The 18,512-nt window shown below is 39.2% G+C and overlaps 1 protein-coding gene across 7 annotated transcripts in view; it reads left to right on the top strand.

Annotated features, from left to right (window-relative positions):
* The window catches only part of Megf10 (multiple EGF like domains 10), a 169,308-nt gene extending 151,055 nt beyond the window's left edge, over positions 1 to 18,253 (top strand). For 5 of the 7 annotated variants that reach the window (XM_063232420.1, XM_063232421.1, XM_063232419.1 and 2 more), the window contains 8 exons: positions 26 to 154; positions 2,334 to 2,462; positions 4,502 to 4,867; positions 5,769 to 5,896; positions 7,502 to 7,625; positions 11,103 to 11,147; positions 12,358 to 12,564; positions 14,045 to 18,253. In XM_063232420.1, coding sequence (XP_063088490.1) covers positions 26 to 154; positions 2,334 to 2,462; positions 4,502 to 4,867; positions 5,769 to 5,896; positions 7,502 to 7,625; positions 11,103 to 11,147; positions 12,358 to 12,564; positions 14,045 to 14,259 — 1,343 coding nt within the window. In that variant the 3' untranslated portion in view covers positions 14,260 to 18,253. The remainder of the gene's footprint in view (positions 1 to 25; positions 155 to 2,333; positions 2,463 to 4,501; positions 4,868 to 5,768; positions 5,897 to 7,501; positions 7,626 to 11,102; positions 11,148 to 12,357; positions 12,565 to 14,044) is intronic. The other 2 variants (XM_063232423.1, XM_063232424.1) reach the window with 1 other exon arrangement.
* The last annotated feature ends 259 nt before the right edge of the window (positions 18,254 to 18,512 follow it).

The following is an 18,512-nucleotide window of genomic DNA, read 5'->3' as shown; positions in this document are numbered from 1 at the left end:
TCTGCTGTCCTCCCTCCTTGCACAGGATGTCCTCTGGGGTTTTATGGCAAGGACTGTGCTCTGATATGCCAGTGTCAGAACGGAGCCGACTGTGACCACATCTCGGGGCAGTGTACCTGCCGCACGGGCTTCATGGGAAGGCACTGCCAGCAGAGTGAGTATGGGAGCATCAGGCCACGTGGGAATATTTTGTTCCTTTAAAATCAGCTCTCCTGGATTTCTGGAACTATTAAGGCAGAATTACAGCCACTGTTCAGCTGTACAAGGGATGGAGTTCCCTCTCGAGGATCTGCCTCTCTGGAGTCCCTATTGACGGTGTTTCTCTCCAGGTACTTATTAGTAATTACCTGCTCAGCACTGGGGGAGGAGATGGAGATTCCAGAAGGAAGACAGAATTCAAGTTTTCCATCCGGTTTTTTTCTAGTTGTCTTGTCTTGTCTTGTATTGTCTGTCTGTCTCTCTCTCTCTCTCTCTCTCTCTCTCTCTCTCTCTCTCTCTTTCTTTCTTTTGAACATGGCTGATCAGAAATAGCCCAGATTTTTCTTGGCAGAGGGGATCCAGAGAACACAGCATTAGGTGGAAAGAGGGCCGAGGACCCAGGTCAGCACTGTTGCTGGTGTGGGACCGAGTCCATGCAAATATTGTCACCCTTTTGATCACCTTCTCTAGACAGAGCTTTTATACTGTTTCCAAATAACAGCTTGTCATTTTAGTCCTAACCCTCAAAATCACCTTAAAGACTTTTTTCTTAAGTCTAATTCACAGAGAATGCGCTCTGTTGGAATTATCCACCCTGTGTTCCCGTTTTCACTCACCTGCTGTGTGTCTGTCTGCTCACAGGGTTAGCCTCTGAATGAATGTTTCACGTGAGCTTCTTCTTGCTGCTTTCCTCTCTGACTTTCCACAGTGAATAAATAAGGGCTGTGATCCAGTGCGGCTCTCTTATGGAAAAAGCCGTGGAGGCCAGAGACATTACCCGGGAGTGTGCCCTTGGCAAGGGTGCTGCAAAGATTGGTGGCTGCAGGGGCAGTGTGGCCTGCAAAATGGACAAGCAGAGCAGGGCAGTGAGGCACCCCACCCTCCACCCCACAGCACCCCAGAGCTCCTGGGCAGCCAGGTGGTCTCGGTCCTATGTGCTAAACCCTAGCCCAGCTCAGCAAGTCTTCTCACTAGCAAATGCACCAAGAGAGAGTCTCAAGGAATTAGATCAAGACAGACAGATTCTAATATCAGTTTTGCTTTATTGTTTCATTTAATTATAAAGCAAGGGGCCAGGGATTTAGCTCAGTGGCATAAGTGCCTGCCTGGCAAGCATGAGGTCATAAGTTTGATCCTTGGTACCAGAAAAAATAAATTATAAAACAGGTACTGAATCACACAATCCCATGCACGGCCCTCTTTGTGCATGTAAGTACTGTGTGTATCAGTGTGTACACAGTGACGCAGAAGCAGAATAGCCCCTGACCAGACTTCCACTTGAATATCCAATGACTCCTCAGGATTTTATTCAATAAAAATATCTTAAGTGCTTCTATGATTATTCTGAATATCAAATTTGTCTGTATTTTTGAAGACTTTTCCCAATGTTCATTTGTAAACAGAAACCTGGTGTGAGTCAGAGAACTCATAATAATAGCATATTGCCACCTGCTGCTCATTTTATGAAAAACAACAGAATTTTATCCTGACTATTTTTAGATTCATCATATGTAGTGCTATTCTTTGACATTCATGTACAACTCTCATTTTATAAGAATCCTCCTGTTTTAGTCTGTGACAATTCAACTTGCAAATCCAAAGTTTGAGCCATTCTAGGGCAAATGAAATTCCTACCTGGAAAACAAACAAAGCTTAACCTACTCCTCTTCACATACTCAGCTAATCCAAGTGAGAATGTATCCAATCAGCAGGATCCCCGAGCCCTAGTACACTATGTATGCTGTTAAGGAAGTATCTCTAGCTGACACTCTTGTCTAGCTCCCTCCCAGCCCACAGTTTTGCCTGAGGAAGTCATCTCAAACTGCTCTTCGTGATTAATCCACACTGTTCCCTGGGCACTCAACAAACTGTGCACACATCAGTGAAGTGGTGTGACTGTATCAAGAGCTGTAGTGTTAAGTCACACAGTTCCTAGCCCTGTGCAGCCTGGAGGGACCCATCCTGATGCAAGGAATGCTGTGAAGCTGAGGGACACCCTGGGCTGCACAAGTCTGCCTGAACAGGAACCCCCTGCACGTGCTCATCTCCAGATGTGCAGGGGCACACAGAAAAAAACAGTGTCATCCCAGGTCCCCAAAACTGGGAAGCTGCATTGACTGAATCTCCTTCTCCAGAATGCCCTGCAGGAACATATGGCTACGGCTGTCGCCAGATATGTGACTGCCTGAACAACTCCACCTGTGACCACATCACTGGGACCTGTTACTGCAGCCCGGGATGGAAGGGCGCACGATGTGATCAAGGTGAGATGATTAGTGTACAGTGACTACCCCTCTTCTTGTGTACCTTAAATGAGTTGTGTGTTTTTATTTGTGTTACTTTGTGCCGTCTTCATTGTAACTCCTTATGGCATAATTGGTTCCTTATTTTACTTATTTAGTAGCAGGTGGATGCCTTAGTGTTGCTGTCCTACAGATAAAGAGACTAAGGTTTAGAGAGATTATATAATTTTCCAAAGTCATATAGCTATTATATAAATTATGTCACATCTTTGATGATAGATTTATTCCAAAACTTCCTGTTGGGCCTATGATTTTTTTCAGCTTCATTGATATATGAATTAATATGCAATATACATGAAGTATATGATTTGATAAAATCTAAAATGTGCATGTGCTCATGAAACCATTACTATAATTATGACAATATTCATCCTCTATAAGTTTGTTCACCTCTTTTACAGCCATTACTGTCTTAGCCCCCCTCCAATCTACTTTTTGTCACAATAGATTAGCTTGTATTTTGTAGAATTCCATATAAATAGATTAATACTGTATTCCTTTATGTCAATGTTTGTTCAGTCAGCATAATTATTGTGAAATTGAACTATGTTGTTTTAGAAATCAGAAGTTCTTTTTGTTGCTGAGAACTATTTCATTTATGGATACACCATAATTTAGTGAGTCATTCAGTTGTTGGGGACATTTGAAGTCCCATTATTGGCTACTACAGATTAAATTGTTGTCTATAATAGTGTACTTACTTTTGTATGTCATGTACTTTCATTTCTTTAGGATAACTGTCTAGGAATAGAATGATTGGGTCATGCATTAGGCATTGATTAGCATTTTACCAAGATTCCTACCTTGATATTTCAGATAGGAGTGTATCATAAGTATTGTGTATATTGTCACATATATAGTCTGCCCTGGACATTTCTGATGTGGGGTAGATGGAGGTTTCCAGAAAGTCTTTCTGCTGGCTGTGAAGCTGCCTTCCAGGATGACAATAAACAAGTGGGCAATAGAAGCCTTAAGAAAATTCCTAAGTATTGTAGGTAGGATCGTCTTAAACTGAGGACCATGTAAGCACTCACATTACTACATTTAAATCCTTTTATAAAATAACTTTTACATGCTTCTTATTTGTATTCAGTTGCAATTTCAATTAGGTGTTATATTTTGTGATTGTGTAATTATTACAAATGCATTGTAATCTCATGACAATAACTTCATTGCTCTTATTGTTACTGTCCTGTAACAAGATCTTCTAGAATTAAAAACCATAAAGTCACAGGGATATTTATTTGAGCTAAAAGCAGCTATATGAAAACCATTTTCCTCATTTATAGATGATGAAATCACAGCTTTAGAGCTCTAGGAAAAGTTCAGATGCTTAATTTCTCTTGTACCTTTAGCGTCTTCACTTAATGGAAGAACCGTGTAAAGCTAAATTTTTAGTTTAATTAGTAAGAGTGTGTAGTGATATCAGGTATTTTCAGGAGAAATAGTAATGTCATGAAAAATAACTTTAGACAAGACAGTGTCTTCTGAGGTTAAAAGCTGATTGGAATTAGCTAATGGACTAGATCCATAATGGAGCTATCTTGTTAGTAAGGATGATCACTCTTAGAAATATTAAGGATAAACGTGAGATTAAGTTAGACAGTTAGACATTTTAGGATTTATTCCCATATATACTCAATATTGAATAATAAGCAAAGCAAAATAAAATTAGATAATTATCCCAAGTTGGTCATGCGTCTGAGTGTTTAACTTAGAATCTTTGAGAAGCTTGCAAACTCCAGCTGTGACTCTTGGGTTCAGCTCTTGTCCTTTTGAGACTTAGGGCTGCCTTTCTCTGGGAATAGCCTTTCTTTAGGACATCTGAAAATGTGGAATGTTTGTTTTTCTTTCCTATTCTATTTCCAAAAGCTTCCAGATTAACATTTCATGAACCGATAATACCTAGGCATTATCACAGTAGGAGACATTTGGTAAATAGAGATCAGACATTTATGCAGTGCACTGTCATGCTTACCCAGACCTCTCTTTTCCCATAGCTGGCGTTATAATCGTTGGGAACCTCAACAGTTTAAGCCGAACCAGCACTGCCCTCCCTGCTGATTCCTACCAGATCGGGGCCATCGCAGGAGTCATCATCCTCATCCTTGTCATTCTCTTCCTCTTAGCCCTGTTCATTATTTATAGACACAAGCAGAAGGGCAAGGAATCAAGCATGCCAGCAGTCACCTACACCCCTGCCATGAGGGTCATCAATGCAGATTACACCATTTCAGGTCAGCCTGGAGTCCTGGAGGGGTCTGACTCCTTGGAGAGTGAGTCCTGCTTCTTTGACATTGGGTGTTTGGCTCTGCCATCCCTTGTCACAGTCAGTCCTCCTGGAGAGAACTGCTTGTTGAGAAAAGGTATACATTATTAGAGATGCTCTGCATCTTAACATAGGACACTCTTAGCTCTGTTACTTTTTGTGAGGGTTTTTAAAGTGACCTCATCTGTGAGCTTACTTTGTTTCTGGGGAATTTAAAGTGCGCTGTGCACCAAGCCATCCCCAAGTTTTGTTACACATGAGTGAGGAGAGAGGGAGCAGGGGCTCTAAAGTTTCCCAAGATCAGAGAGCCAACCAGGGAAACAGAAACTTCTTCTGTGTCTTTTGTGCCTTCTTCAGGGCCTCTGCCTCTCCCTGGGCCAACACAAGTCATTAACAAGGGAAAACCAAATTATACAAAAACTACTTTTCGATATTACCAGTAACCAAGAAGTCCTTTAAAAAAGCTGTTTTCAATCTTCCTTTCTGGCTCAAGCCCCCATAAGAGAAATAGAAGGTTGTAAGTGACACATTCAGTCATTTGAAGAAGTGAACGCTTAAACTAAAGAATTTGAAAACTGAAAAACTTTACTTTTTCAGCAATTACTGAAACATTTCAGGCTGGTTACATGTTTATTATGATTTTGAGGGGAGGTGCGTTAAGTAGCTGATTGAAATAAGTATATCTGCCATGTAGACTTATCACATCAAGAAATCAAAAGTTGTTGAGAGTTAGGAAAGAAGTAGCTTCAAAGGGTGCCACCCCAGCTCTTGAGACACCCTGAACCTGGAAGTAGCTGTTTGTATTTTCACGGAGGTGAAGAGGAGGGTAGGTACCTGCTGCTTTTGGCAGCTTTGCTGAGTGAGCTGCGTAGGACTGGGGTTTCGCCCAGGCTTGGTATATGGAAGTAGTCCAAAGATTGGTTCTGCTATTTTGATATCCTTTTCCATATGGATTTAGGGGAGCCTGCTGTCATAACCACTTCCTTTCCTTTCTGCAGAAACCCTGCCCCACAGCAATGGTGGAAATGCCAGCAGCCACTACTTCACCAATCCCAGCTATCACACACTTGCTCAGTGTGCCACATCTCCTCACATCAACAACAGGGACAGGATGACCATCGCCAAGGTACAGAGAGATGTGTCAGGTCTCAGAGAGCAAGCCTGTGATGAGGGCCACTGTTTGCCAGGCTCTGACCTAGGTGTTTTGCATGTATTGCCTGTTGATCCCTGTGCTTACAGGGATTGCATAATGCTCTGTGTGTATCTCAGCATCTCAGGGGTAAGGAGGAAGAGCTGAGTGACAGGGAGTTTCAGCACTCTAAACCCCTGGCCTCTGCTGAATGGGACATGCTATGTGAGAAAATCTTCCTATCTGTACAATCCTTACCATTTGCATTATACCTCTTATAAGTTTTTAACTTTATGTGAGGTTTTAAAATAACATCTCCTAAGGACATTCATAAAAGCATAAAAGATGAATAGAAGCATCAACCCTGTCTTAGTTACTTTTTACTCGTCACTGAGACAAAATACCTGATGCACCAAGTTGGTTTATTTCTTACAGTTTTTGGAGGTTTCAGTCCATACTCAGTTGGCTCCAAGGCAGGGTGGCATGGCAGGGCCGCAGCTCATGGCGGCTGCAAAACAGCAGGGCAGAAACTGGCAAAAGAGAGCAAGACACGCCTTCTTCCTGCCATTACACTGTGTAGTGGCTCCCCGCTATCTGGGTGTAGCACTGACACCATCAATCCAAGCAAGACAAGGAACCAATCACAAATGCATAATGCAAATGCATGAGGCCTGGGGGCCACCGACATAAACCATGACAAACCTTAGATAAAATCATCATCTTTTCTGATCAAGTCTTATTTTCTTTCCTATTTATATTTCAGTAACAACAATGACAATATGTACTTATTTGGATTGAGTCGTCTGAAACTGCCTCTTTCTAGGTCAAAACTTGCCTACAAGCTAATCACTTTATAAACATGAAATTATTTAATCTTCATGCCAATCAAGAGTGATTATTATTCCCATTTTACAAATGAGGAAGCTGAGGCACACAGAGGCTTAGAGACCCAGCTGGGGCCGTACCCCAGGTCCTCCCCATAGTGTTCTGAACCCCAGACATTTCTCCCTTCCAATCATATCCCAATTATATTTTCAATTTCCTGTGAGTGGCTCCTGAAAGTCCATCTCTCTGTTAGAATAAAATAAAGCTAATTAACTTAATCCCATTGTCATTAAGTTAATGCATCAAGATTTTAATTATGGTGCCTCATTGTTAAATAGCATTTGTATTCTCCAGAGATGTTAGTAGCCACCAAGCCTTTTGTTCTCATGCTAGTTAGGAAGGAAGGTAAAGATTATCCCCTCTCATGTTGCTATGGAAAACTGCTGAGTTACCTGGACTCACACTGGATTATACAGAGTTTGATAAGAAGGCTTAGATCAAGACTCTATATTGTTCTTCAATTTAGACTTCCACAGATGTAGGCATAAGCAGAGTTTAATTGACACAAGGAAACGGAGTGAAATGAAGACATTCAGATCATGAAAAGTATCGATGGCCTAAGTTAGGACCTGCACCCCTTCTGCCCTCCAGGAAATGTCCTCCAGCCCCTTGCTCAGCTCTGTGAGCTGAGGACTTGCTTTTCCCCAGACAGATCACAGAGTGCTGCACCACGCTGCACTCTCATTTTAAATGTCTTATCATTTTTGTTTTTAACAGTCAAAGAACAATCAGCTGTTTGTGAATCTTAAAAACATGAACTCTAGGAAGCGCGGCCCAGCGGTGGACTGCACCGGGACGCTGCCGGCAGACTGGAAACATGGTGGCTACCTCAACGAGCTTGGTGCGTCCCCCAGGCGTGACTAGGGCGGCCGGTACCTTGGCCTCACCTGCATGGGGACCGAGCGGTGCTTGCGTCACTGTGGTCTAATGCAAATGAGTACAGGAAAACAAAATAGCAGGATCACACCTGACAGTTACTTTAGGGCTTACTGCTGTTCAAAGTGCTTTCTCTGTTCAGTGTTTATTGAGCTCCTAATTCCAGCCAGGAGTGGATGAAGAGACAAATACCTCTGTTTGCCTGTAGCTTACACTCTAGACATATACATAATAATGTCCTTAATTTTCCACAAGTACACTACTCGACTAAATACTCGTATTAGAATACTAGAATTCTTGTCATTTCTTGTGTGACAGTCGGGAAACTGAATCATTAAGAGCTTGAATAACTTGCACAAGACCTGGTAGCCTGTAAAAAGTTAGGCTAGCATTTCATCCCTGTCAGTGTGACGCCAGACAGTGGGTTTCTCTTTGTTTCTTTTATTTTGGTTTTGTTTTGTTTTTGGATCAGGGTCTTGCTATGTAGTCCAGACTGGCCATGCATTCATGGCGATCCTCTTGCCTTAGCTTTTTGAGTGCTTCCTTGTGCTTTTTGAGTATCAGGCATCACACTTGACATCAGATGAGGCAAATACAGGTATCAAGAGAGGATAGGTATGTGATCCTCAAACTTTTAAGCATCAGGATCTCCTGATGCTCTTAAAAATTATTGAAGTACTCAAAGTAATTCTGTTAATACAAAGAATCTATTGATATTTAACAAATATTACAAATTAAAACTGAAAACATTTTGAAATAATTATTTAAAAGCAGCATCATTCAAAATGACAAAAAACATGTTATAAAAATAAAGTTTTCCAATCCCCTTAAAAGTCAGTGAGAAAAGTAGCACTGGTTTACATTTCTATTATTGAAAAATTTTAAATCATTGACTTGAGAAAAATACCTGGATTCTTGTATCTGCTTCTGCATTCAGTCAGCTATGATCTCACACTCCATCATACGCTTAAAAGAGAGTTAGCGTGAAAAAGAAAATACTGTCATTACTTGATTGTGAAAATAGTTGTTAGCACATGGAACTTCTGCAGAAGGGTGGGGATGCTGTCCATCCTTGCACCAGGGTGGCATCAACGGGTATGTGGTGCTGTTTCCAGGCATGTGACCCTTAATTTCAGGGAGGAACTTGTTGCTATAATTAATGCATGCACGCCTTATTAATAACAACCCTTTACATACATTTATTTGGTGGAAAGCCCAATTAAATTGGAATTTCAGACCAACAATAAATAGTATAATATAAATATATCAGAATTAATGCATGAAGTATACACTAAAAATTATTCATTTTATTAAACTAATTTTTAAAAATTAAATATTTTTAAATTTTTTTTTAAATGAAAGAAAAATTTTTAAAAACTTCAAATGTAACTGATCTTTCTGTGTTTTTATATGCTAAATTCCAACTCTGTTGGGTGGACTCTCCCACCAGTCTTATTCGAAAGTTGCATAAACTAGAAGCATGGAGAGATTAACTCTCCGGTCTAAAACTTCATAAAAGACAGAGGAAAGCCAGGTCTCAAAGCTGGTGTCCAGACTCTCCAGCCTGCTTCTTCTGTGGACACCATGAGTGTCAAACTCCCCTGGCCTGACAGAGCCCATCCATCTGAGGCCTGGAACAGCTCTTACTGTAGAAATAGAAATGTCTGAGTAGAAAAGTGAGTACAAATTCTCTCCCCTCCAGAGGAACAGTTGATACTTCATGATCCAAACTCTCCACTCTAAATCAGATAAATAAAAACACTTTTAGTGGACAGGTATTCCAACGATTTAGGAATCACCTCCTAAAGGCCGGATCGCTCTTTGATGAGGCTGATTCTTCACTATGAATACTGCCTCCCTGCAGAACCGTGTAGCTTTCCCTTCCCATGTGAGCCAGGCTAGACTCTTCACAACCAGACCCCAGAGAGCATTCCTGTCCCCCAGTGTTTGGTATCTGACACACTTTCCAGCTTTAGGGGAGTCAAACTCTTTCTCCACTGAAGCATGCTTTCCTCAGTGGCCCCAAAGAACACTGCCATCAGAACCTGGGTTTAACTCTATTCCCAGGGGATGTCTCCATGAGAGTTAGGGTATCATGTCCTTACCCAGCTCAAACACATGTTTTCAGTACTCATCTCAGGTCAGTGCTCTCTGCTGTTAATGTAAGACGATGAAGTTTCTTTCAAAGATTGTCGAAGATGTCTAGGAATGCTCACATAGGGGCTGAAGCAGAGGGTGGTATAACACATTAAATGTTACAGTAGTTTACACACCATCATTTATAGATTGCTTCCAAGGTTACAAAGCTTTTTCACATGCTCTACTTCACGTAATGATCACAACAATTGGTATAAAGCTGGAAGGCAGAGTTTGTATTCCCTTTTAGAGAAGAGAACATTGATACTCAGAGTTGAGCATCTGGCCTGAAGTCACATGGGCAGTAAACTCTTTGTCTCCTAATCTATTGTCTTTTCCTCTTTGTCATAGACACTTCCAGTAGAATCCTTGATTCTTACTTAGCATAATCAATGCAGTTTAGCACTTACACACTAGTTGATTTGCTAGGTAATATCCTGTAATTTCCTTGGTAATAATAATATGAATTTGTAAGGAATGAATTTATAATATTACATTTTTAAGAGTTTGTGATTAAAGGCTTGTTATATTTAAGATGTTTGTGCCTTTCCTGACTTCAGTAAATCACTATATATTCGTTTTTGGTGCCAGGGATCGAACTCACAACCTCATGCTTGTCAGGCAGGCACATAGGCCACTGAGCTAAATCTCCGGGCAGTGATTGCATATTCTCACGGCCAACATACTTCATTTTTCCAAATGTAAGCAGAATATTTCTCTTCTGACCACCCCACCACCATTACTGCCAAATAAAGGGCAGGTATTTTAAAACGAGAAGGCCACTGTTTTATCTCCGTAGGTTCATACAAAAACACCTCCTTACCTGGAAAAGTCAACTGTTAAAACAAAAGCTAAATAAAAATGATCAGGATCTTGTATTGGTCTCTGAAGCATTAATCAACATTTTTTGAGGCTTCCTGCTTTTAGAAAGCATGCTGATAGTGGAGGCAGTCATATCACTGCATAGTAGTTACTGAGAAAGCAATTCAAAAAGCACAACAGCTTTGAAAGAGCTGCCCCTGGGAGTGAGTTCTCAGTCCTAGTCTTGGCTGAATCTTCTCCACTGGTTAGCCGGGAAACATGTGTACTGATTTATCTTTCTCTGTGCCTCAGCTTTACCCTGAACGTTGCCAAGCCCTTATAAATGATCAGGTGAAACATGTCTGTTCACTTGACTTGGCACAAGAGGTTTGGAACAAAGGCTTGAAAGCAGAAGCCTTAGAGGTTCTCTGCACAATCTTGGAATGCTGGATAGATTTTCTCCTTCTTTCAATTCTTATGGATGTTTTTCTTCCCTTTATCACAGGTGCTTTTGGACTGGAGAGAAGCTATATGGGAAAATCCTTAAAAGGTATGGCATAAATTTGAGAAAGAAATAAGTACACTGGAATCATGATATTTTTAAAAAAATTATTTCAGAGACTGGAATAACTTTCTAAACAAGCGAAAGTGGCCAGGCAGTGGTCATGCAGAAGTGTCAGGGTGGTGTTACTACACCAGTGCACAAACACATTTGACGGTTTCAAGAGAGTGACCATAGGTGGATCCTATTAGGGCAAAAGTCTTGGAGACAAAAGTTTCAATTTGCAAAGGAAATGACTCATAGCTTATAGAGAGAGAGGAATGTAAAATAGGAAAGAGTGTGGTGTATTGGTCAGCTTTTCCTTGCTGAGACAAGACACTTGACAGCTGCAGCTTCAGAGAGGAGGCTTCCTTGGACTCACGGTTTCAGAGGCGTCTGCCTATGATCAGGAACAGCAACAAGGCAGAAGGGTGTGGGAGAGGAAAATTAATCAACTCATGACTTCCAAGAAACAGAGCAAGGAAAGAGCAAGAGTCAGAGAGACTCATCGAAGGCATGCGCTCGGGATACTTCCTCTAGCGAGGAGGCACCTCGTAGCAGATTAAGCTCAGAACTCAACAGTGCACTAATCCAGCGATAAAGTCAGTGCTACACCTCTGAATACATGAGCATTCAGGGGACATTGTTGACCTGAACCATAATGCAGGGGAAATCAAAAGAGATCAGCATGGTTAAGTGGCGACTTAAGTCTCTCTTCAGAATGGGTTTAAACAATCAGTTTGAGGGTGTGAAGGTTTTACAGGGAATCATTACAGCACAAATGTATTTCCCATCATGATAATAGAACCCTCCTGAAGGTTCCTAAGGCTCCTGAGGCTTATGCGCCTAACTGCTGTTTTTAGACTGAAAATTCAAAGATTTCAGTTAGTAACTCTTCTATTACTGAAACAGAATGGGATTAATTATATTTGAATGTGATTAATTATATTGGAATGTGATCATCAAAGTTAAATCATATCTATGATGTTTCCATTGGTACTTCCCTTAGAGAGGAGCTAAAATTACTTGGTATATGGGTAATTCAACAGAAAATTGGCTCAAAAATAAGTAGAAAATGTGTAGATTTATTTTCATTTATATAGTAATAGAGACTCAGTCATAAAGAAAAAGAAGCAACCTACCCAAGTAAATTATTACCAAGAAATGATGTTGCCCATGAAAAAACATTTGCTTTTTTGCCTTCCAAATCTCTTCACAGATCTGGGGAAGAATTCTGAGTATAATTCAAGTAACTGCTCCCTCAGCAGCTCAGAAAATCCATATGCCACTATTAAAGACCCGCCTGCACTTCTCCCTAAAAATTCAGAGTGTGGCTATGTAGAGATGAAGTCACCTGCACGGAGAGATTCCCCATACGCAGAGATCAATAGCTCAACTTCAGCTAACAAGAATGTCTATGAAGTTGGTAAGTTCTCCTAATCATAGAGATATCAGATGGGGGGTAGGAACAATTGTAGTGGCCCGTATTTTAGATCTAGTCTGTAGGTACAATAATCACTTTAATTGATACCAAAGGAATTTTTCAGAGAAAATACCACTTAGCAATTTTAAAGTAATGTTTCTTAGCTTCCACCTGCTCACCCATCTTTTGTTTTGTAACCATGGTAAATATTGGAGCACACATGCAGAATTGCATATGTATCGTGTTAGCTAATATATTGAGTTAACTGAAACAAATGCTTTAAGTAGATTGAACAGGTGGCTTCATTTCCTGGTCATATTTATTATATTAATATAATGCTCTTAGCAGGATCGGAACATTTTATTTTAAACTAGTCTAATATAGCTATAATATTCTCAGAGGCATATCTGGTACCAATCAGTAAGAATTAAGTTTAAAATTATAGTTATATGGATTGTCCTTTGTGAATATCATTTGGGAAAAGAGAAAACATACCACAGCCACTGTGAGCTTGGCAGAGGGCTGTTTAATTTCTTTGTATCATTGACTCTCTCTCAGTATCTTGGTATTTATGATTTTTACTTCGAAAACTTCTCTACAACTTGTAAATTAAGAGATTGGGGCTGGGGATTTAGCTCAGCGGCATAAGCGCCTGCCTTGCAAGCAGGCAGTCGTGAGTTCAATCCCTGGTACCAATAAAAACGAAAAAGACAAAAAAAAAAAAAAAAAAAAAAAAAAAAAAAAGAGAGACAGTTTGCTGGGGATTTAGCTCAGCAGCACAAGCGCCTGCCTGGTAAGCATGAGGTCATGAGTTCGATCCCTGGTACCAGAGAGAGAGAGAATGAGAGAGAGAGAGAGAAAGACTAGATGTTAATTTTATGCCATAGACGTGTGTCACTGAAAAAAAGCAGCAAGTTATCTTTAAAGCATTAAGATGGCTTTTTTTGTGTGGTCTTTTGAGACAGGGTCTCACTAGGTAGCCCAGATGGGCCTCGAACTCCTGGTGATCCTCCTGCCTCAATCTCCCAAATGCTGGACTGTGGGCATTTGCCACCACACTTGGCCAAAATTTCTTTTTAAAACAGAAACTATAGTGAAATCAATTTATTTTTTCTTCTTGAACTAAGTTTATTTTCATCTTAAATCAGTAACAATAACCCCTTTAAACTGTCTCATAAATAGCAAGATAGGAATTCAACTCAGGGAATGAGTTTTGAGTGACTCATATCCAGGGTTTTTTAATGTGACAGTTTCCTCCTAACCATGTGGTTGTCCTTTTGTTTCGAATATCATGTGTGTGAGGGCATTAGTGTCTAGCAGTTATAGGGTTGTCAGTCCTATATTATTATGAAAGTAGTATTGACCTATATTTTTTGACTTATATTTGTATAAATGTACTTCTTGTGGGTTTGACATTTATAAGAAATGGCATATGCTTTCTAATAAATTTCCCTTGCTGATAATTTGTCCCTGATTATCACAGAACCTACAGTCAGTGTCGTCCAAGGAATATTCAGCAATGCTGGGCATCTCACCCAGGATCCATATGACCTCCCAAAGAACAGTCACATCCCTTGTCATTATGACCTGTTGCCAGTCCGGGACAGTTCATCCTCCCCCGAGCAAGAGCATGGTGGCAGTGGCGGCGGCAGCAGCAGCAGCAGCAGCAACAGTAGTAGCAGCAGCAGCAGTGAATGACACCAAAGGACTACAGGGTGACCGTTGGAACCCTTCCACAACCGCAGTTCAGTCCTTCTCCATCCAAGTTTGCCTCCTCCGTGAATGTTAAACAATTTGGTAGGCAGTGGTTGGACTTGAATCAGTAAGCTCAAAGCTGAGGAGGCGCTGATTGTAGGTGCTTTTTGCACAGGTGGCTTGGAAGGGGATAGCATAGTGATTTCCTATTTGTTAGTTTTAGCACTGCACCCGTGGAGCATGACTTACCATAAGATGGTGGCTAAAAGCATGAACTTGCAGAACTCCTTCAGAGACATGGGCTGCAGTGGATATTGGTACTATTGCTTGGAAAATTACAACTTAAGTTTTTTTCTCATTTGAATCATAGAGCTACAACTAGGGTTATACAGCTTACCAGAAATTTGCACCATAAAAGCGGGAATCACTAAACATATAAAAGACAAAGAACATATTGTTGAGTCTTTAATTTTTTCCAGCTGGACTCAGAATTGAAGGAATTGCATGCATGCTGAAAGAAATATGCTGTCAGGTGGCCATGCTGGATAAACTGGGGAAAAAAATGAGAAATGGATAGCAAATTTAAATGAAAACATTTAGAGTTCTTCTTAGAATGAGAAAATGTACATTTAGAAACATTTTAGAAGCAGTAGAAGTATTGCAGAAATCAGTACACGAATGCACTGGGCAAGGGTGGACTTTTTCTGTGATCCTCGGCCCACTTTGGATCCATGACATTCTGATCGCTGTCCCCATCATGCATAATTTTCATTTGAGACACATATCGATAGTTATTTCATGAATCTAAAAAGGAAACGATTTTATTTTTGACAGACTGGATGGAGTGAGTGTGTAATGATTGGTAAAAGTTGTAAATTTTACATGTAAAAAGATGCTTCTGTTTTGTAAACCTTTAGTAATACGTACTGTAATATAGAACTAGCAGAAAGTTCTGATTAATTTTTCCCTAAAAGTGATCTAAATATTTTTGTGCATATTTGAAAAGGGGCACTTTCCTTTTATTAGATTTAGAGAAACTATGCTTAAGCTGGTCTTTTGCATTGCTAATATGACATGTACCCCATTTTTCATTAATTTGTATTTTCATTAAGTTGTATATTCTATGTTTTGTAGTGTTTGGATTGTTAATGAAAATCTATTGTATGTTCATAGTTTCTTGCATTATTGCCATTCATCTTTTGCTTGATTAAAATGGTTTTTTTCTTATAAAGGGAAGAAATGAAAACATACAACTTAAAAAAAAATCATTACTAAAATAGTACCATAACCATAGATGAATAGCTTCTTAATATCCCAAAATGAATTGGCTTTTGATCTTTTGGTTCCTCCAGTCTTGATTAAATAGGAAGAAGGAAAATACCGAAGTTGAATCTTCATGAGACCCTAATTGTGGTCATCATAGAACTGACCATTCAAGCTGGGCACTTTTAAAGTGAGGACATTACTAATAATTACCTCGCAATGAGCAAACATCTGCACTATTCCAAGCAAACCAGAACAGATGCTTGTCCTGTGCACATTTACACAGTAACAGTTTTCTCTCCGAAGTAGTAGTTGCATTGTAAGAATGTCAAGATGGTGCAGCAAAGCCAAGTTTTCCTTCTTTGATCTACATGACAAGCAGAGAGGCTGAAAAGCTGCATAAGGAAGCAATTATAAAAGTTAAACGTGGTCTTCCATCTTTTAAGTCACAAAATCTCATATGATGTTCTGAGTGAATCAATGTTATTTGTTAAGATACTACGTGTCAGTAGTGTCCACAGGCATTGTCTCTGCCAGTTGAGTTGGGAAATCCAGCTTTTTCATGTCATACACTTCACCCATGATGATTTGTTCAGTCAAATGGATAGCACAACAAATATCGTTAGCACACTAACTCCTGCGATGACTGCTTCTTTTAAGAAACCCTAAAATTGATTCAAAGAAATAGGCAATTCCCTGGAATACACATGAAAAACAATTTACTTATTCCTGTAATTATGTTGACCCTTGACTGTAGGGATGGGCATCAAATGAGGCCTCAAATAGGTCAGTGGCCACAACAATCCTTTTTTAGGTAAGAAACACAGTCAGGATTTCCCCTTTCTTTTAAAAGGAGCATCACTTCAGAACTCCATGGTAAGTTGGTGTGTCCCCATTATTCTGGAGATAAGTTTTAAAAATCTGTTTCTTTTTCATTCTCTTATTTAGAAAGGAAAACTTCATGTGCAAAGGTTACAGTAATATAAGAAAGTCTGGACAACAGATGTGGACTCCCCAGGGCTACTCCTGAAACATTTGTACATGAGACAATTCTTATCAGTGTTCACGCAAAACTTTTCAGCATCAGAACAGATGTAGCACTTTAAATATTGTAAAACTAGTGTTATGTTTAGGAGGTCTGGTGGAAAGGCAACACTTTTAGATATTTTTATATAATTTCTCTCCTCTATTCATTAAGAGTCAAAGCACTGAATGAGTTTAGGGATACCTTGCAACAGCCATTCACTTAAGAATGTGACCTCAACTGCTATTCTTTCCTAGAAGTTAATGTCTCAGAAAATTGAAAAGTATTTGTTTTTATACATAAATCATCAAAAGTTGCACAAATGATGACTCACATGCTTGCTTTAATAAGAACATGTTATCTGTGGTTAATCACATGATTATAAGGGAACTTCCGTAATTATTTACTGTTAGGCATTAGTTTCTCCCCTATTGCACATAGTAATGTTAAGAGTATAATGTGTTTAACCAATTTGAGGAAAATCAACCATATAATTTTATAATAGGACAGTATAATCTGTCTCAACCAAATCCAGTTTTACAGCGTGTGTTGTGAGAAACGCAAACAACGTGATGAGAATTTGGTCATCTTGACCTCAGTAAGTCACAGAAGTGGTAAATTTAAATTTTTTAAAACCATAAATATAAAAAAACCATAAATATTGTAAAAGTTAGTGACTTACCAAACTTTGGTAATGCTCTGTTTCATATTATTGGAGTCTTGGACTCGTGTATTTTTGTTGTATACTGTTTTCAAGGTTCCAACTAAGCAGGACAGTTTTGTCAACAGTTTTCACGGCAATAAAAACAGCAGAATATTCAAGAGTCAGAGCAATATAATTCATGTTGATATTAGAAGTCCACCTTACACTGAAATAAAAATTTTTTAAATTGAGTTTTAAGATGATGCTTTTTAAAATAATGAATCTTCTATCTCTAGGCAATATGCCCTTGATATTTAAACTAAATACTTAGGAGCTATTTGGGTCTTACAGGCCTTATGTCATGGAAGTGTACATAGCTATAGAAATGTGAATCACATGGTGTGAACAGACACTTGCTTATTAACTGTAGTTGTATGACAAGTTGCCCTTTTAAAGTCCTTTTAGCATTATCCTAACACTGGGTCTGCTTAATCCAGGTCAGTATTTAATCTAGGACTCATTTTGAGATAAGACCAAAATCACAATATGTATATCTTAAATTCAAAATACATTAGGATTTATTTGGTTACAGCAAACAGTGCTTTCGCAGTGTCGAATATCTCTATTTTCCAAAGACGGTGAACTTTTATCAGTATTAGTCTACATTGTCGTTTATATCACCAAATAAATTTATAGATTAATGTAATAAACTTTCTAATAAAAATTTCTAAGTAGTGCTTATTTGTACATATGATTCTACTGTTGAATAATGAGATGAAAAGTCTTATGATTCTACTGGATAATTAATGCTTTTGTCCTGTGTGACTTCATACCACCTTACATATACATTTAAAAACCAGTAAACACCATCATATTTAATTGCTAGGGTATGTTTTTCCTTTAGATTATTTGTTTTTGAAGGACATAGGCAACATTTTATTCCTCTGTGGATTCTTGGCTGAGTCTGGTCTGTTGTAAAGAGTTTCATGTTATTTTTTTGTGAATTTGCTTTTTAAATTTCAGTGTCTGTTAATGCTTTTATTAATAATTAAAACATTTTTAAAACATTCAGCTATAAAACTGTGATCTGGGATTCAAATGGAGATAAAACATTGTTTCTTCTAATAGCTGTTTATCTATTGGGTCCTAGAGTAGAGGCTGCAGACAAGTGTGACACGAGTTGTTTTCAAATCACTCATTATTCATTTAGAGAAATCAAAATCCTATTAGCTGTGTGACTTTGGTAAGTAACTTGTTCTTTCAAGGCTTTGGTTTTTATATTGTATATTGGCAATAACAGTGCCTGTTTCAAAGGGTTTTTAGAGA

Source organism: Cavia porcellus, unplaced genomic scaffold (genome assembly GCF_034190915.1).
Source record: "Cavia porcellus strain 051 isolate PalLab524CR breed Dunkin Hartley unplaced genomic scaffold, mCavPor4.1 scaffold_21, whole genome shotgun sequence".
Lineage (NCBI taxonomy): Eukaryota > Metazoa > Chordata > Mammalia > Rodentia > Caviidae > Cavia > Cavia porcellus.
Note: the sequence above shows the minus strand (reverse complement) of the source record. Positions and strands in the feature narration are given on the sequence as shown.